We start from the raw sequence: 21,759 nt of genomic DNA on the forward strand, positions 1-21,759 counted from the left end.
GACCATAATATCACTATGACATGACAGTATAATAACCATAATGACCATAATAACCAAAATGTCACCATATCATGACAGCGATATGACTGGATGGTTATCATAACATCAGAACAGAACAACAACAAAACCCACAAATCCACAAAAACACAAACATCACCAAATCTATTTCGTCAGTGAAGTCAAACAATGACATCCCAGTTTCGAATGAGATAATACTGTACGAGTTTCATCAAGAGATGACAATTCTATTTGATTAACCTTAATTATGTGGAAAAAGAAAATAGATAAAAGAAGAGGAGGAAGCATGAAAGTTTTAGATCTTCTTCTGTTTGTCTGGTTGAGGCTGGGGTCTGGGGGGTCGACAGTGGTCCTGCCTGCGCCTCTCTCTCTCTCTCTCTCTCTCTCTCTCTCTCTCTCTCTCTCTCTCTCTCTCTCTCTCTCGCTAGCTCGCTCGCTCGCTTGCGCGCGCTTTCGTGTTACATGCCTCTTGTGTGGTGAGTCTAGTAGTGTGTGTGTGTGTGTGTGTGTGTGTGTGTGTGTGTGTGTGTGTGTGAGAGGGAGAGAGAGAGAGAGAGAGAGAGAGAGAGAGAGAGAGAGAGAGAGAGAGAGAGAGAGATAATATGTCGCCTCTAATATCTAAGCATGAGGATGGAGGCTTATTCATTCATACCTTCCGTGACACATAAAGAAATAATGCGAGATGGACGACGTACCTTCAGTGGTAAATGATTTACGTGATTTACGGAGATATGTGGTAAATGATTTACATGATTTACGAAGATATGTGGTAAATGATTTACATGATTTATGGAGATATGTGGTAAATGATTTACATGATTTACGGAGATATGTGGTAAATGATTTACGTGATTTACTGAGATATGTGGTAAATGATTTAATTGATCTACGGAGATATGTGGTAAATGATTTACATGATTTATGGAGATATTGTGGTAAATGATTTACATGACTTACGGGGATATGTGGTAAATGATTTACATGATTTACGAAGATATGTGGTAAATGATTTACATGATTTACGGAGATATGTGGTAAATGATTTACATGATTTACGGAGGTATGTGGTAAATGATTTACATGATTTAAGGAGATATATGGTAAATGATTTACATGATTTACGGATATATGTGGTAAATGATTTACATGATTTACGGAGATATGTGGTAAATGATTACGTGATCTACGGAGATATTGTGGTAAATGATTTACGTGATTTACGAAGATACGTTGTAATCCAGTATATCATTTACAAGACTCACTTACTTTACTGAATATTAAGAACATGGAGGACTTTATATGGCAACATCAGTGCAATAGCTATCATATTAGTATGTGTTATCCAGTGTGGTGAACGGCCACCAATGATGCCTTCCTAGTGTGACAAGTGCGAAAGTCTAACCTCATATGAACCAGTGTGACAAGTGTGAATGCCTAACCCTCAGTATGAACCAGTGTGACAAGTGCGAATGGCTGACCCTCAGTATGAACCAGTGTGACAAGAGGGAAAGACTGACCTTCAGTATGACCTAGTGTGACAAGTGCGAAAGGCTGACCTTCAGTACGACCTAGTGTGACAAGCGTGAAAGAGTGACCTTCAGTATGACCCAGTGTGACTAGCGGGAAAGAGTGACCTTCAGTATGACCCAGTGTGACTAGCGGGAAAGAGTGACCTTCAGTATGATCCAGTGTGACTAGCGGGAAAGCCTGACCTTCAGTATGATCCAGTGTGACTAGCGGGAAAGAGTGACCTTCAGTATGACCTAGTGTGACTAGCGGGAAAGACTGACCTTCAGTATGACCTGGTGTGACAAGTGCGAAAGACTGACCTTCAGTATGACCTAGTGTGACAAGAGGGAAAGAGTGACCTTCAGTATGATCCAGTGTGACTAGCGGGAAAGAGTGACCTTCAGTATGACCGAGCATTATAAGCCCCGGAAGGCCCTTCTCCAGTATGATGACCCAGTGACTCAGTATGACCCAGTGACTCAGTATGACCCAGTGACTGAGTATGACCCACTGACTCAGTATGACCCAGTGACTCAGTATGACCCACTGACTCAGTATGACCCAGTGACTCAGTATGACCCAGTGACTCAGTATGACACCACACGAAAGAGACTAAGCCCCGACGCTACACAAGACGTGTGAACCTTTACGACGGGAGAACACAAAAGACAAAACACCTTCACTAAGAAAAACATCATCGAAGCGCTTCGATTCAGCGTTTCGAGCAGCACCTCCTTCTGCAGCGTTAGAACAAGCGTCTCCGAGAGGAGGAGGAGGAGGAGGAGGAGGAGTAGGAGAGCGGACAAAGGGCCCAGTCACTGTCAAACACTTTACTCTTCGTCAGGAGTGAGTGAGGGTTTGAGGGGGAGAGTGGTGAGGAGGAGGAAGAGGAGGAGGGAGGAGGAGGAGGTGAAGAGAAGGGGTCAGTCCTCCATTGTTCGAGTAAACTAGGTTCTCTCAGGGTTCAGTTTCTTTCGCGAGTGAGTGCAGTGAGAGAGAGGGAGAGAGAGAGAGAGAGAGAGAGAGAGAGAGAGAGAGAGAGAGAGAGAGAGAGAGAGAGAGAGAGAGAGTCCCCTTTCGTCGAGGGCAACGGTATATTCTTGAAGCAAAACGAGGACAGTGTCTCACTGCTTCATCTGGGTCTCGTATTTTAGAGTAAAAAGAAAAGAAAAAGAGATAGTCTTTTGTAATTGAAATAAATTGTTTGTTTTTAAATCCGAGTTATTTAAGGCAATTTGATATTATCTCTTAACATTTTCCCGCGAAATATTCGCACTCTGAATATGTATGTATACGTGTGTGTGTATCCTTGATGACCAGTGGGGTTTATTCATTTCAATTACGTTTATCTTTATTTTTTTCAACTCCTTTTTCTCCCGCTGCCCGAAGTTCATCTGTGAAAGTCTGGCGGTGTTGACCATTACACTCAACTCGTCGTTGTGAGATCAGAGCCTCTTTCACCAGTACCCTGGATTGTGTACATTTTTATGTAATTACCTAACTGTACTGTAAGGGGAGGGAGTTTCACAATCATGGGCTCCGTGTTTTGATCATTCTCTCCCGTGTGTGTGTGTGTATGTGTGTGTGTGTGTGTGTGTGTGTGTGTGTGTGTGTGTGTGTGTCTTTTTTTCCATTTCCAAGGACTTATATTTTTTTCCACGGACACATTTTCTTTCATGCACAAGAAATTCTTTTCCAAGAGCTCTTCGTCAGGTGTTCTTCCTGGTCCCTCTCTCCCCTACAGAAACAAGTGCCGACACTTAGAGAAATACTTCCAATTGGATCCTCTTTTCTAACTCCATATAACCTCCAGCATGTGTGCAGATCCTCCACTCTGAGTCTCTTATCTTCCGGGAAGTTAAAAGCAGATCCTTGAGTACTTGTGAGTTCGGAGACTAAGAGTCTACGAGGAGCTCACTCCCTGGGAATCCTACAACCTCCAGCTCTTACCGTCTGGTATACCTGGGGGCGTACAGGACCCGTCGTCTGGGATTTCTGGGGACGTACAGGACCCGTCGTCTGGGTTTCCTGTGGACGTACAGGACCCATCGTCTGGGTTTCCTGGGGGCGTACAGGACCCGTCGTCTGGGATTTCTGGGGGCGTCCAGGACCCGTCGTCTCAGGGTCGTCTACTCATCTTCGACCACCACCCCTTCCTTCCCTGGCACTCACCCTTCAGAACCCATCCACCTCTGCTCCACCCGTCACAAGTCGACCCTCCACTTCATACTCCACCCTCCCACCTCGAGATCCTTCACTACACCCCCACCACACCTCCTCCAACATCCATCCCCCTAGGATGGTCATCCTACCTACCTCACACCACCGTTCACCCACCTCACACCACCCACCCACGACCAGCCAGATCCTTCTAGCCCTCCCTCTCCACGCGTGAGGACCCCCACCCGGATCCTCCGGCAACTGCTCACCCTCCGCCACGCCTCTTTATCGACCCCTCCAGCCCGGCCCGTCTCCTCCAGGTGTGCCCACCACCAGTGGCCCTAGCAGCAGGAGACATGACCGTCCTTTGTCAGCACACGACTGGCAAGACCACGCAAGATACACGAAGTCCTGAGGCCCATTTCTGTGCTTCATCTCATCCCAGCCTTCAGGAGATGGCGTAGACGGAACGCTTGTAAATGGGTGTCTCTGAATTGTATTTTCTTTTTCATTCCTTCCTTTGTACTCTCATCTTCCTTTCCTTGTACTTCCCCCCTTCCATCTACCGGTTTACCTATCCCATCGTCACAGTTTCTTTTCCTTTCCCTTATTACTGTCCTGTCCACTACCTCACGTGAAATTCTCTCCCGGTTTCTTCTGTTTCCTTTACCATTCCATTGTCATACACGTACCTGTTCCTCCCCTTCCACCTCCACCTCCTCCTCTTCCTAACTCTCCCCGGCCGGACTTTCCTCCCCTCGCTCCTACTCCTTCCCCTCCTCTCCCACACAAAAGGAAAGTCTCCCCTCTCATTTAACACCTCAGGTCTACAAACAACGTTGGCTTAAACTCGCTGTTTTTTTTTTTTTTTTTTTTCCTAGGTGCATAGTAAACAGCGACGTCCTTGCGCTGGTCATACTGGAAAGAGAGTGTAAACACTAGGGAACGGTTGCCAGAGGTACAGTCTTGGGGGGGGGGATGGAGGAGTCATGGTGTATTTACGTCTTCGTGCTGAGTTCATACTAAGATCACTGTTGGGAGGGTTTTAATGTGTTCTTCTCATCCTCATACTGGGGTTTCTATGGTGTTCAGTATGATTCTCATGCTGAATTCATATTTTAATGGTACTAGACACCAATCGTAAGTGGTTAAACAGAGGGAAAAAAAAAAACTTTGGCGAGGCTGAAACCACACAGTGAGTGGAGGGAAAGGAGTGACGTTTTGTGCTAAGGACCTTTCCCACTCCGAAGAAGTCTATCATTCCCACCTGCTCCTGATTGGAGCGCAGCCTCAGAGCTGCAGAGAGAGAGAGAGAGAGAGAGAGAGAGAGAGAGAGAGAGAGAGAGAGAGAGAGAGAGAGAGAGAGACTTTTAGACTGCATCTAAGTGTCATATTGGACCGTGTCAACTCGTGCCAGACTATCTACTCGTGTCAGAGAGAGAGAGAGAGAGAGAGAGAGAGAGAGAGAGAGAGAGAGAGAGAGAGAGAGAGAGAGAGAGAGAGAGTGTGAGTCTCCTCTTTCTTTTTCGCTGTGAGTTAGATTTCCATTCATTCGTGAAGGGTTTGTGCATGTGTACGTACGTGCCTCCATGTCGCGGCGCGTGTGTCATGCGCGCTTGACTGAGTCATGAGGTCAAGGTGCGAGTTGTCACGTGTCATACACCAAGTGCGAGAGAACGTTGTGGCATGACACAGGGGTCATCATTGCAGGTGTCACGGGTCATTACTCCAGGTGGTAAGGTCATCATTGTGAAGTCATCGCTACAGGTGTTGAGGTCATCATTGTAAAGTCATCATTGCATATGTTGAGGTCATCATTGTGAGGTCATCACTGCATATGTTGAGGTCATCAGTACAGGTGTTGAGGTCACCATTGTAAGGTCATCATTGCATATGTTGAGGTCATCATTGTGAGGTCATCACTGCATATGTTGAGGTCATCAGTACAGGTGTTGAGGTCATCATTGTGATGTCATCATTGCATATGTTGAGGTCATCATCACTGTGAGGTCATCACTTCAGGTGTCGAGGTCATCACTACAGGTGTAATTTACAATCACCTAATCACAGTGCGAGGAGGGAGGGAGTCTTACACACATGTGACCCCATCATTTCCTAAATTGTCTCAAATATCTTACAACTCTTTTAATTTCCTGCATGTTGTCCACATTCACAACTCCGTCACGCATTCTGTTCCATCCATCCATCATTCGTTTACCATCATCACGCATTCTGTTCCATCCATCCATCATTCGTTTACCATCATCACGTATTCTGGTCCATCCATCCATCATTCGTTTACCATCATCACGCATTCTGGTCCACCCAGCCATCATTCGTTTACCATCATCACGTATTATGTTCCATCCATCCATCATTCGTTTACCATCAAAAAGAAATCTTCTTCGTTACATCTTCTATAACAAGTTTCTTGTTTTTAAGTTCAAGTTATGACCTGTGGCTGTTCTAATCCCTACATCTTTCGAAGAACATCTCTGAACACTTCATCAAACTGTTATAATAACTTGAAGGTTGTGATCGATCAAACCCGCCCAGCCCGCTCTTCTTTCTCTTCTCTCTCTCTCTCTTCCATGGTGGACAAATGGATGGGTTCGAATCTCCCGCTATTACTCAGCTCTCTAGTAAATTCCAGAGCCACATCTGTTGGCTTCCTGGGGAAACTTCTGTAGATTAAACTTGAGGAGGATTTTTCCAGTTTGGGCCTAATATATACAGTGTGGCCAGATGGCTGAGCTGTACCATCGTGCTCTAGGATCGTACCGTCGTGCTCAAGGATAGTACTGTCGTGCCCAAGGATCGTACCGTCGTGCTTACGGATCGTACCGTCGTGCTCAAGGATAGTACTGTCGTGCCCAAGGATCGTACCGTCGTGCTTAAGGATCGTGCCATCGTGCTCAAGGATCGTACCGTCGTGCTCAAAGGATCGTACCGTCGTGCTCAAAGGATCGTACCGTCGTGCTTATGGATCGTACCGTCGTGCTCAAGGACCGTACCGTCGTGCTCAAAGGATCGTACCGTCGTGCTCAAGAATCGTACCGTCGTGCTCAAGGATCGTTCCGTCGTGCTGAAAGGATCGTACAGTCGTGCTCATGGATCGTACCGTCGTGCTCAAAGGATCGTACCGTCGTGCTTATGGATCGTACCGTCGTGCTCAAGGACCGTACCGTCGTGCTCAAAGGATCGTACCGTCGTGCTCAAGAATCGTACCGTCGTGCTCAAGGATCGTTCCGTCGTGCTCAAAGGATCGTACAGTCGTGCTCATGGATCGTACCGTCGTGCTCAAAAAATCGTACCGTCGTGCTCAAAGGATCTTACCGTCGTGCTCAAGGACCGTACCGTCGTGCTCAAAGGATCGTACCGTCGTGCTCGAAGGATCGTATTTTTGCCACGTAGCTATGCTGGCGCGTAGAGCTCACCGTGAGAGAGAGAGAGAGAGAGAGAGAGAGAGAGAGAGAGAGAGAGAGAGAGAGAGAGAGAGAGAGAGAAAAAATATCTTACACATGATACCAGAGCAGTAGCGCACTAATATACTGTAATCATCTTAATAGCATGAATCTTGATTATGCAATCGTAAATCTTCGTTAGTTTCCCATAAATTGCCACCGTATGATAAAAAAAAACGTGCACGAAATAGCATAGATTCATGATGATTACATGAAATTGAGCACAATGAGGGTCACTAATTGAAAAGATAAACGATATATTAGGCGATTAGCGATAGGAAGCTGGGGGCTGCTGTTTCCGAATCTAGATCACAGAAAACGGATGGCAATGGAAGTAGTAATACAGGAGGGAATGTAGAATACCCGCTGAACGAGGGACAAAGGAAGAGAAGAAGATAATTACGATTGAACCAAAGGGAAGGATGAAGAAGTATATGTAAGTGGAGTAGAAGAAAGAAACGTCAGGAAAAGCAGAATAATGTGATAAAAGACGATCACAAAGGAGACATCACAAATGCAGATCGCCAACACTATATTCCAAATATTGCACTTTGCATTCAGTGGTTCTCTGGGGATCCCTGATGCCTAGGACTACAGAATGATTCGTCGTGAAACAGGAGAAGACTTTCCAATGTTTCTTGGTATGGGTGGGGTAACGGGGGAAAAGTTATAGGGCATTCTCTTTACCCGTTTCTTCTAGTCCTGCCCCCCGTATATCACAATGTGCCATATAGGTTTCTCCTAGTACCCCTCCCCCCATATATCACAATGTGCCGAATAGGTTTCTCCTAGTCCCCCTCCCCCCATATATCACAATGTGCCACATAGGTTTCTCCTAGTCCCGCTCCCCATATATCACAATGTGCCAAATAGGTTTCTCCTAGTCCCCCTCCCACCCATATATCACAATGTGCCACATAGGTTTCTCCTAGTCCCGCTCCCCATATATCACAATGTGCCGAATATGATCACTTATGGCGATGCAGTCTGATGTAGGTGTCGTCTTATTTGCATATGTTGTGAAAACAACTCAAAGTAATGACTTGTTGTGGCACTCAGTTATACAGTGTTCTGTACACTAGGGAAGGCTCACACCACTGGGGAACGTTCGATGGGGTAAACGCACACCACTAGAGAATACAAACTGGCGATAAACACGCAACACCATGGAAGTTGCACTGGGGATAGACTCACAACACTGGGGAATACACACTGGGTATAGATCCCCAGCACTGAATATACACTGAAGGGAAGACCTCCCCCCCTAACCACTGGGAAAAAAAAGATTTATTTCAGGCGTTAGTTAATTCACTTTGTAGACTTAAAAGACAGGAGTTGGTGGGTATTTATACCCACAAAAGGCCATTGTAAAGTTCGATGGGCGTGAGAGAAAGGTAATGTAATGGGAATTCAGTGGAAAGTAATGTTTGGAAAATCGCTAGATTTGCGTAGATAACAGACCAACCCAGTTGTAATGGAGAGTGACACTGCTGGATTTGTATAGAGGGAATGGATTAATATATATATATATATATATATATATATATATATATATATATATACTCTCCTCTATCTGTTCGTCTGTAGGAACAGCTTCGTTTGACTGGGTTTGTCTAATTATGTAAATCCTTCTCTTTTTTTCCGCGTCTATCTGTCTGTCTGTCTGTCTGTCTGTCTCTCTCTCTCTCTCTCTCTCTCTCTCTCTCTCTCTCTCTCTCTCTCTCTCTCTCTCTCTCTCTCTTTTCGTACGAAAACCAGAGCAGCCACATAAATGTTTCGCCCGCTGTAAACCCCATTTGTTATTCTTGATTCCACGTCCTCCTACGCTATTACCCAACCACACACCCTCCTTCCCTCCAGCCCTGCAACGCAACGCTTCCCTCCCACCATTCCTCTATAAATAGCCCCTCCCTTCCCTTCCCTTCCTCTCTCTCTCTCCTCCCATTCCCTCTCTCCATCCCTCCCTCTCTCTCTCCCTACCTTCTCGTCTTTCCCATCAGAGTAGAACCATTTTTTTTCCTTTGTGTCTTAATTACTATCCTTCTTCTTCCTCTTCCTCCTCCTCCTCCTTCTCCTTCTTCGTCCCCCTCCTCTTCCTCCCTCGTCTCCCCTCCTGTGCTCTACATATTGCAGGAGATATACAGCTCCTGTACCCTCTACTTAAGGGTAATCTTGGGTTCGATACCTAAATTTAGGTTCTGGATGAATGTTTACGGCAAGATTGTTCTACATTACAGATGAAGTAAAAAAAGAAAAAAGATTTTTTGTTTTCACATATGTCTTTGTGTGGTATGTACATGCATTTACAGATAAGTATGTAAGCGTATATGTAGAAAATATGCACACATACAGTTGTACACATACTCGAACATGTCTATTCTTAAATACATCCTCTCTCGCATGTAAACACATATACATACACACACACACACACACACACACACACACACACACACACACACACACACACACACACACACACACACACACACACACACACACACACACACACACACACACACACACACACATACACACACACACACACACAAATAACACACATATAATAACATATCAAGATGGTATACAGGTGTACAGCTTCTATATCAATTCACAGGGAACCATAATAGCGAAGAAGGACTTTTGTGATGACTTTGAAATGTTTTCTCCTTTAAAGAAACTCTTTTCTTCTTTTTCTTTCACATTTGCTCTCCTTACAAACGAGGAAGCTAAGAAAATCTAAGGTCTCTAAGATGGAATAGGTTTTAATTACATGTTCTCAAGTTCTTTCCATTTCTGAGATGGGATGTGAACCTTTTGATTAAAGCAATTTGCCTCTCCCTCGTTGCTGGAGAGCTATGTTGAGGTACTGACACAGAAAGGTGGCTGCTCTCTCTTTCTTACACACACACACACACCCACCCACCCACCCACCCACCCACCCACACACACACACACACACGTACATCTACACACACATTACTGACGACAGGAAATGTCAGACACATGAGTGTAGGTAACCACTCACAGTCATGATGTGTCCGGATGCAGTAGCTAACCGCACTTCCCACAATCTCTGTTTCCCCCCGCCCAGTACACCCACCCCGCCTAGTACACCCACGGGAGCTTATCCCTCCGGCAGGACCTAGTTTAATGGGGGGTGTGTGGGTGGCGGGGTCTTCCCAGTAATCAGAGTCGTTAGGTAAGTGCCCAATTACTGAGTCATAGAGAATGACAGTGTAATCACAGCAGAGGAGCTACACCGTGACATATATATATATATATATATATATATATATATATATATATATATATATATATATATATATATATATATATATATATATCTTTTTTCTTTCTTTAAACTATTCGCCATTTCCCGCGTTAGCGAGGTAGCGTTAAGAACAGAGGACTGGGCCTTTGAGGGAATATCCTCACCTGGCCCCCTTCTCTGTTCCTTCCTTTGGAAAATTAAAAAAAATGAGAGGGGAGGATTTCCAGCCCCCCGCTCCCTCCCCTTTTAGTCGCCTTTTACGACACGCAGGGAATACGTGGGAAGTATTCTTTCTCCCCTATCCCCAGGGATATATATATATATATATATATATATATATATATATATATATATATATATATATATATATATATACATATATATATATATATATATCTTAACAACCACTAATGACAGTGGGAGTGGCGGACGATCATCACAGGGTTATTTATAACGTAATGTTATTACGTCCATAAACTTTGGGAAGAGAACGCCACCTGGACAGTGATACAGAGCGACGCTAAGTATGAACAATCTGCGTAGGACGAAAAGAACGTACCGGAAATACTATAAACCCCGTTGCGTTTCAGTGTCCCCACAGCGTAGGGGGAATGAAGAACGAACCCGACCTGCTGAATCAGTGGGAGTGTGTGTGTGTGTGTGTGTGTGTGTGTGTGTGTGTGTGTGTGGTGTGTGTCTGTGTGTGCACCTGACGAAGGGGAAGGTGTTGGGGGAGGGTGGGTGTACAACCACACCCTTCCATACCGTCTAGAAGAGATATCACGCTCCATGTACCGTCCATGGTAAGGTGGGCGTTACCATGCCCTTCGACTCTCGAGGTGGGGGGGAGTGTGAAATCCCACCACGCTCTTGCCTACGACGGAAGAGCGGAAGGCCACATCCAGTCTGCTGGAAATGCTATCCCAGCTGCTGTGTAGAGAGGGTAATGACCGTATGACACACAGCTCTGGAACTGAACGAGGAAGTGACTGGTAATGTCCCTCCCCTCACCTCTCTCTCTCTCTCTCTCTCTCTCTCTCTCTCTCTCTCTCTTTCCTCCCTCCTTCCTCCTCCCTGTCTGGTCTGGCTCCGCCGCGGGTGAGTGAGTGGTGGCGCTCTGCTCAACTGGGCTGTGGACAGATCGCTTAAACCTTGGGATCTGGCGGGTTCACAGGAAGTACATGGTCGAAGATATAGGTACAAAGATCAGGTGTTTTATGTGTATAGAATCTGTTGCTGAACATACATACGCACATACAAAGACCATGAGTCAGTGCGGGAGAGTCCTGGGTTCGAATCCCAGGGCCCGTGTGGCAGTCGGCCTACACACAACCCAGGTGCTCATCCTGTCCCCATGGCTGATGGATTAATAGGCACGTAACTTCATGAATGCAGAAACACCACTGGGTAAAAAATGGAAACACGAGAATCCGGAGCGCTTTCGTGTATTACCACATTTTAAGAGGACTAGCTATAGAGTGAAAAAACAGATGAAGTAGAGGTTCAGTATACAGAACTGGAGGTAATATGGAACGTTTACATGATGTATACATAACCTCTATTGCATACATTATCTCACTCTGTACCTAGTCCTCTGAAGATGTGGTAATACACGAAAGCGCTTAGGATTCTTGTGTTTCCTAGTAGTGTTTCTCCATATATATATATATATATATATATGTTTGATTTATGGGATGGAGCAACGCGAATGTAAAACTCTCTCCTAGAAACACACGTAAAAACAGTGATGATAAATATCGAAAAGATTGCACTGAGGTACACAGAGCAGGATCTCTGACGGGCGACGAATTTTAGAAACGCCACCAAAGATGATTCGAAAGCCAACGCATATGACCATTGGCACGAAGAGAAACTACCAGAGCGAGAGAGGGGCAAGGAGGGTTCAGAGGAGAGTCATCATGCGTAACAGATCAATTTTCTTTTCTTTTTTTTTAAGACTTTTGTGACCACGCGAGATCTGAATCAGGCAAGAGAGAGATGAGGGTGGGAGAGTAGGAGTGACTTGCGTGTTAAGCCAATAAAGCAGAAAGCCTTTGACACTGCGCCATATACAACAAGAGATCGGTAAAAAAAAAAAAAAAAAAGAGAATGGATTTTCTGGGTTGACACGAGAGAGAGAAGGCAGCTCTTTCTTTTTTTTTTTTATCTTTTTCTTAACTGGCGAAATCGCGTATATCATCTGCGATGAAGGGAGTGGAAGACGTATGTCAACGAGGCCTTTTTTTGTCATCTTCCGAAGCGGTATTGTGGTGACTGCAGGTGTGCTGCAGGACTAGGGTGTTTCATCCTTGTGTTCGTGACTGGATAGACTAAAAAACCCTGAAGGTTTACTTGAATCTGGATGTCAATGATGCCAAACATATGGAAGGCGTAAGATATGGAAGAACCAGCATTGCATCACCTTACAAAAAGGGATTCAAACAAGGTTTAGAACTGATTACATACATGGGTGATGAAGTTCAACCCACGTACATTCAAAGTGTTGACGATGGGACAGAGAGCGCAGGAAGGGTTATATATATAAACATACATGACAGATATCCAACAGTATATAAACAGTATATAAACTGCATGAACCTGCGCATGTAGAAAAAGGACATGAGCGTCGACACTTTACCACAATTACTTGCTGACTAATATCAAAACTGTATTTAAGTACAGGGTTAAGGAAACGTTTCATGAAATATCTACGACTTATGTTTGACCGAGATAAGAGTATGTGGCTCTAGTATGGCCACCATATTCAAATACGTACAAGGAAGGATCTAGTCGTGAAGAAAGAAGGTCCAGAGGTGGACAACAAAGGTGGTGGCTGAAATGAGAGAGAGAGAGAGAGAGAGAGAGAGAGAGAGAGAGAGAGAGAGAGAGAGAGAGAGAGAGAGAGAAGGGGAAAGGAGAGGATTAGATTCCATTGCTCATCGTGGAAATGAGAGGAAAATTACGAGACTTAGTCACAAGCATCAAACTTCTTCACCAAACCAACAATTTCGAAAGTAAAAGTTCCCTTAAAAGGTTACAAAAAAAACACAAAAAACAAAAGAATACAACAAAGAGGAACAATTGTCACAAAAAAAGATGAGCAAAATATTTGTTACAAATAATGTTAAGAGTTCTGGAAGCATGGAGTGAACTGTGGACAGTAAATAGACATTGAGAATATTGAATGAAGATACAAAAGGTCGAGAAATGGTGTCCAACAGCTATTAAACTCGCCTTCCCTCGCACTGCGCGAATAGGAAATTACGAACGCTGCCTTTACACACACACACACATATACACACACACACATACACACACACACACACACACACACACACACACACACACACACACACACACACACACACACATACCTACACGCACACACACATACACACACATACACACACACACACACACACATACCTACACACACACACACACACATACACATACACACACACACATACACACACACACACACACACATACACATACACACACACACATACACACACACACACACACACACACACACACACACACACATACACACACACACACACACATACCTACACACACACACATACCTACACACACACACACACACACACACACACACACATACACACACACACACACACACACACACACACACATACACACACACACACATACACACACACTTCTGGGAAAACTATTCCCTCTTGGGCCTCCCAGAAAACACGAGTGTAATAAGAAACACCAGAAAATAACAGAAAGATCCCTGAAAAAAAGCTTAGCTCCAGCAACAAACAGTTAGGTTTAACAGGAACATATTTTTTTCCCTCTTTCCTCAACCAGCGAGGCGAATTGAGTTTCTCTTTTCTTTTTTCCTCATCTTTTATCTTATATTTCAAGCTTCTCATTACCCATTCCGTTTTGCAAGAAGCATAAGCTTTCCATAGATGCATAAGCTTTCCATAGATGCATAAGCTTTCAATAGATGCATAAGCTTTCAATAGATGCATAAGCTTTCAATAGATGCATAAGCTTTCAATAGATGCATAAGCTTTCAATAGATGCATAAGCTTTCCATAGAAGCATAAGCTTTCAATAGATGCATAAGCTTTCAATAGATGCATAAGCTTTCTATAGTAGATTATAATCTTGTTTGTATGGTCTGTCTTCAGTTGGATGATGTATAGCTTCTCCATCTCTTCGTCGAAGACTCGTATTTCATTCTTCAGCCACATTATTGACGCAATTTCTTTCCTAATTACTTCAATAATTTTCTATGTTCTGTTTGTACTCTTTCGGTTTCTAAGCTGGAATTTAGCAGTAATTGCTTTACTTTGTCAGTTTCCTTAACAGGTATTGGGTAATTATTACACTATAGCCTTTTAGAGAATTATTTCCCTGCAATATTTCCCAATATACTTGCTACTGGGGAAATATTTCCCGGATGGATATAAGAATTTTTTCCCTACTACTTCTTCAGCATTATTTCCCCCACATAAGATTTTTTCTTATCCTAATACAGTACTATTTTCCCCACATGATGGGGATTTTATTTTTTTCCCCTCCTTCCCACCTCGGGATTAATTCCCCGTCATAGATGGGGATTTTCCTTGTATTTACCTTGGGACTATTCCCCTACACTGAGGGGAATTTCCCCTCTTCCAAAATCCCCACAATATGCGAATCCTTCCCCCCCCCCCCGAGTGTGTCCCCCTCCCCCTTTTCTCCCCTCCCTCCCCTCACCCTTACTAGAAACTAATTTTCCTCATTTTTTTTTCCTCCCTATAAACCACAGGTGTGTGGGGTCTTCGCTCGCCCTGACTTAGCGACGGGAGGTTCGCTACCGGACCATGCCCTTGGTCTCTCCGTCTCAGCGTCAGAGTAAGTAAATAAAATCAAATTTAATTTCGTCTCTATTCCTGAAAAAATTGAATTTTTAACAATAGAATGAAATTAGAATAAAAAAACCTTTGTGAGAGTTCAAATTTTCCATTCCTTTTTTAGTCGACTGATACACACACACACACACACACACACACACACACACACACACACACACACACACACACACACACACACACACACACATTCAACATGCATACGATCTCACAAGAAATGTGCTATATATATATCTGTGTGAAAGAGAAGCCCGGGAGTCGAACCCCGTCTCTTACCTATAGCCAGAGTCCTATACTGGAAGAATCTATTTATGTATTTATCTACCTATTATCTATCGACCTATGACACGGCCCGGGGGAAAACCATGGCAAGGTCTGGTGGGGCCTGGATGTGGACATAGGGAGAGATGTAATTTCGGTGCATTACACTTCAACCCTTGAGGATAGAAGTGAGCAAATTCGATCCTCTTTCTTTTATTTCCTTCCAGTTCCTGACTGACGCTACCTCGAAATATATAAACAGACTCTGGTATGATAATCAGAAGGGGGGAAACTCGGTTTCGAAACCTTGACAAAGGCCTTCCCAGAACTACTTTCCTTTCAATATCGAGAGTCTAATCGACGAAACTGAACAGGCAGGTAAAGAAAAGAAATCCTTCCCAGATGAGTTACCAGCTCATGGGAAATCCATGAGAAGGTCTGGCCCGACCATGGGAAGGCCATGCTGTCTTGTTCTCCACGTGAATTTGCATCGAAGGCGATACAAAGATACATAAGAAATATCGGGAAATGTGTTCGTGTGTGTGTGTGTGTGTGTGTGTGTGTGTGTGTGTGTGTGTGTGTGTGTTTTCTCTCTCTCTGAAGCCATGAGTTTGTTTCGAAGGAAGAGCCAGCCAGATGTCCAATAGAAGTAAGAATGTAAGGGGTTCTCTCATACCTAAATCCCCCACGGCCTAGGGTACACACACACTCTCTCTCTCTCTCTCTCTCTCTCTCTCTCTCTCTCTCTCTCTCTCTCTCTCTCTCTATCTATCTATCTATCTATCTATCTCTGTATGCCAGAAGACCAGACATGTGTACCAACACCCAACTATGTTAAGTTTTACCCGTAGAAAAGAAAAAAATGCAAAAAAAAAAAAACATCGTTTACCCGTTTACATAAACACGTCTGAAGCTTCCAACACGACTGACGTGTGTAAATTTAAACGACCCGAAGAAAAATGAAAAAAAAAAGGTTGTTTACAGAGGGAGTGAAAGTAGTGAAGCAACATCGAACCCTCATGTCTCGATTTATTGGTCGTCTCCCAATACCAACATTCCACCAGTCGACCAGATCGTCTTCCCTTGACCAAAAATATTAGACCAGGAAAACGACCAGGTCGTCTTCCCGCTACGAACACGCGACCAGGAACGAACACGACCCATCCCCCCAGGCCACTCTACCAGGAACGAACCAGGCCACTCTACCAGGAACGAACACGACCCATCCCCCCAGGCCACTCTACCAGGAACGAACCAGGCCACGCTACCAGGAACGAACACGACCCATCCCCCCAGGCCACTCTACCAGGAACGAACCAGGCCACTCTACCAGGAACGAACCAGGCCACTCTACCAGGAACGAACCAGGCCACGCTACCAGGAACGAACACGACCCATCCCCCCAGGCCACTCTACCAGGAACGAACCAGGCCACGCTACCAGGAACGAACCAGGCCACTCTACCAGGAACGAACACGACCCATCCCCCCAGGCCACGCTACCAAGAACGAACCAGGCCACTCTACCAGGAACGAACCAGGCCACTCTACCAGGAACGAACCAGGCCACGCTACCAAGAACGAACCAGGCCACTCTACCAGGAACGAACCAGGCCACGCTACCAGGAACGAACCAGGCCACGCTACCAGGAACGAACCAGGCCACTCTACCAGGAACGAACACGACCCATCCCCCCAGGCCACGCTACCAAGAACGAACCAGGCCACTCTACCAGGAACGAACCAGGCCACTCTACCAGGAACGAACCAGGCCACGCTACCAGGAACGAACCAGGCCACTCTACCAGGAACGAACACGACCCATCCCCCCAGGCCACGCTACCAAGAACGAACCAGGCCACTCTACCAGGAACGAACCAGGCCACTCTACCAGGAACGAACCAGGCCACGCTACCAGGAACGAACCAGGCCACTCTACCAGGAACGAACACGACCCATCCCCCCAGGCCACGCTACCAAGAACGAACCAGGCCACTCTACCAGGAACGAACCAGGCCACTCTACCAGGAACGAACCAGGCCACGCTACCAAGAACGAACCAGGCCACTCTACCAGGAACGAACCAGGCCACGCTACCAAGAACGAACCAGGCCACGCTACCAAGAACGAAACAGGCCTCCTCCTTTACACACACACACACACACACACACACACACACACACACGTTACCATGGGAAATCTATTTCCATTACCCGACCTACCTCAGGCTATATCCCATTACCCATAATTCACATCACTAACCTCACTATTTACCCACACACACACACCCACAAACCCACGCACCCACACACACAGTAAAGGTCACTGTAATGACCTTCTCTTAAAAAAAAAAACACGATTGTCATCCCATTTTAACATATTTTGGTCTTTTGTCTTTTTTTACATACTAAATTTTATTTTCTTTCCCCTCGCCGTTCGGGTGTGGTGTCGCCAGTGTTACATTTAGGTCAGAGAAACTCGAGAGAGCTAATGGGATGAAGGATACACACGTGAATTCCTACAAATTTCGATTATTTTTAAGGGCGAAAATTCATGGGGCGGGAAGGGTGGGGGAAGGGAGGGACAGTCTCTCTCTCTCTCTCTCTCTCTCTCTCTCTCTCTCTCTCTCTCTCTCTCCCAACCTGAATTCAGCGGAGAAGTGATAAAAAAGAAAATTATCTTGACCGAGATTCATAATAGGTTGGCGAAAGCCTCTCCTAAAATAAACAAAAGGATTTGTGTGTGTGTGTGTGTGTGTGTGTGCCTGTGTCTAGCTTCCAGTTATGAGCATTAACAAACTGCTAAGTCCTTCTACTTCTTCCTTCCATGGGATTCCGCCGTTGGCGGCTCAGCCCAGCCTTCTGGAGTTGGATCCACTTCTTGATGTTCTTTTGTTTTACTCCCGTTTTCTTCGCTGTGAGTCAGCGTCGTCGCACGCAGCACTTCAGCGATAAGCTTAACTTTGTGTCATTCCAGCGTCGCGTGTTCCGTGCCGACTGTGCCTTGTTGGTGCGATGTGTCTCACAGCTTGCTTTACCTGTTCTGGGTGACTCATGTTGCCTAAGACCTGATATCAATGATTCGGACGCACTCGGTGAAGTAGTGCGTGTGTGTGTGTGTGTGTAAGGTGTATGTGTGTATGTGTGTGTGTAAGGTGTATGTGTGTGTGTGTGTGTGTGTGTGTGTGTGTGTAAGGTGTATGTGTGTCTATCGCATGCATGGGGGTCACAGTTTCTAAAGACTTGGGGAAAACAGTAGGAGGATAAAGTCATACGGGGTAGTGGACTTCAGCAATTATGTATATACACTGCAGTGCTTCTGATCCACGCACAATATAAAGATACACAGAGATTTAATTTCCTAGATAGCGTACATGACACCCACCTACACCAACATGAAACCCACCTACACCAACATGACACCCACCTACACCAACATGACACCCACCTACACCAACATGACACCCACCTACACCAACACGACACCCACCTACACCAACACGACACCCACCTACACCAACATGACACCCACCTGCACCAACATGACACCCACCTACACCAACATGACACCCACCTACACCAACATGACACCCACCTACACCAACACGACACCCACCTACACCAACACGACACCCACCTACACCAACATGACACCCACCTACACCAACACGACACCCACTTACACCAACACGACACCCACTTACACCAACATGTGCTAGAAGCCACTAAGTCTTGATCGATTGATTCTGTGGAATTTGGGAAAACTTACAAAACCTATAAATATTGAAATGAATTTACATATTTTGGCTTCTCTTTGAAAAAGATATCGGAAAACTTTCAAAGTTATAATTAAGGAATTATAATAACCCTGAGCAAGGAGGACATACCGTCCTAGTTGGATATCTATATTTTCACCTCCAAGTAGCCTTGAAATTGAAGTCTTATGGACCTCCAATGGGTAGATGGGATCACTGTGTACTTGAGATGGAGTCAATTTAAAAGAGAAAGCTCGAAAAAAAAAAAACCCGATCCTTAAAATATACTTCAAGGAGACGGATTAGGTCAAATTCCTGAAGCACATCGTACAGCAATGCTATTTTGGAATCGCCATCCACAGCGTGAAGGAGTAAGTCTTACGTAGCGTAGAGTGAGGGAGGAGACGAGAGAGAGAATATCAAAGAAAGGGTATATGATAAGTGGAGAGAGAGAGAGAGAGAGAGAGAGAGAGAGAGAGAGAGAGAGAGAGAGAGAGAGAGAGAGAGAGAGAGAGATAAATGGGAAACTTGAGATATGGGAGAGACACAGGAACCAAGTTGCATACGATAGGCACAGGTGGACCAGGTGTGTGTGTGTGTGTGTGTGTGTGTGTCGTACCCACTGACCCAACCAGGGAACACCTCCTCCGCCCCTCTTCCCCTTCCCCCCCAATCCGTCATCATTCACCACCACAACACGACCCTCTTCCTCTTCCCTCCCTCCATCCTTCCATCACTCTCTCTCCCCTCGCCCGTCCCTCCGCGGTGGCTGACGCACACATAAACAAACCCGTTGTATGGACCCCCAGGTGGAGAGGTGAATTCCCTCCCTGCCACACACACACACACACACACACACACACACACCTCAAGGCTTCCACTGAAGACACGGGTCTTCTGGGAATTTTTTAAAGACGCGTGTTCGCTTTTGCTTCACCTCCGCGTCCTAATATAACCAGGGACTCCACCCCTGCTTCTTAGAACCTACGCCAGTTTTTATTTTGTAGTAGAAAAATACGAGGGGGAAAAAAAAACAGGTGTGTTTTTGTGTGTTTATGTATGTATTACGTGTGTGTGTGTGTGTGTGTGTGTGTGTGTGTGTGTCCTTCGTGGTCATCAGCCACACTCCTTTAATGAAACCGAGACACTTCAACACTTAAACAATTTTTACCGCTACGCGCCCAAGCGCTGAACCCGGGCCACAGAAAACGGTAGGCGGAGAACGTAACCAAAGGTGAAATTGTTTAGCTTGATGTACACACGAAGATTACATTTTGTATGACAGAAAATGTAATTCAGCCTTGATAATGTAATTGTCCTCTCCTACACCTCATGATTTACATGTGAAGATTACATTTTGTATGACAGAAAATGTAATTCAGCCTTGATGATGTAATTCTCCTCCTACACCCCACACCTTCGCTCTCTAAGACACTTTAAAGATAGTTAATGGTAGGGAAATCTACCTCAATGTCCCTCCAGATGTGTCTAGCTCTTTTGATCATCAAGAGAGGGAGGACTTGCCGTGGGGGAGGGCATTTGGGTGGACGGGCTTGCGTTGGGGGAGGAGGAGGAGGAGGAGAGGAAGGTAGGGGGAAGGAGGAGGAGGAGAGGAGAGGAAGGTAGGGGGAAGGAGGAGGAGGAGAGGAGAGGAAGGTAGGGGGAAGGAGGAGGGTGGAGGAAGAGAAGGCGGAGGAAGGAGGAGGAGGAGGAGGAGGAAGGAGGAGGGTGACGTCTGTTGGCAATGTGAGACGGACGTGAGGACAAGGAATAGTAGTAGGCGATGATGTCACCTGCATCGGCGACTGTGATTGGTCTTGTCTGGTTTGGGAGAAGGAAATGACGCATGTGCAGACACACACACACACACACACACACACACACACACACACACACACACGCTGCTCTGGGAGAGTAAGAGCTGAGACAGTGTTGAGGAGAACCTGCCCCATATACCATACCTGAGTTTCCCCAGGTCACGACGGGAGAGTGTCCAGCTCGCTCACTAGATTGTCCCCCTACCCACCCACCTTCTCCACCTCCCTCCTCTTCCAACCCCCTCCCCTCCTTCTTTCCCCTCCACCATCACCTCCCTCCCTCCCTCCCTCCACTCCAAGATGTGTTTCCTCATCATCTTCTCAGAACACACCTCGTCATGTTTCTCGAGAAATGACTGTGTCGTGGGATGTTTGTGAAGATATGTCTTATTTTTTAATATAGTTTCTTCTGTGTTAAAAAAAGATGTAACTGTTGTAGTTCTGAGTTAGAACATCGTTCGGTAAGCTGGGCATTTATTTCTCAGATAGACTGGGTCGTCAATGTGTTTTGCTTTGATAGACTGGTTAATAACGTGCGTATTGCCATGATAGACTGGTTGATAACGTGCGTATTGCCTTGATAGACTAGTTAATAACGTGCGTAT

The 21,759-nt window shown here is 45.4% G+C and overlaps 1 protein-coding gene across 1 annotated transcript in view; it reads left to right on the forward strand.

Annotated features, from left to right (window-relative positions):
• LOC139765984 (uncharacterized) overlaps positions 1-21,759 on the forward strand; it is a 94,306-nt gene that overhangs the window by 22,913 nt on the left and 49,634 nt on the right. Inside the window, exon 3 of the mRNA XM_071694016.1 lies at positions 15,221-15,306. Within this exon, the coding sequence (XP_071550117.1) occupies positions 15,221-15,306 (86 nt within the window). The remainder of the gene's footprint in view (positions 1-15,220; positions 15,307-21,759) is intronic.

The sequence above is a fragment of the Panulirus ornatus genome, chromosome 56 (assembly GCF_036320965.1).
Source record: "Panulirus ornatus isolate Po-2019 chromosome 56, ASM3632096v1, whole genome shotgun sequence".
Lineage (NCBI taxonomy): Eukaryota > Metazoa > Arthropoda > Malacostraca > Decapoda > Palinuridae > Panulirus > Panulirus ornatus.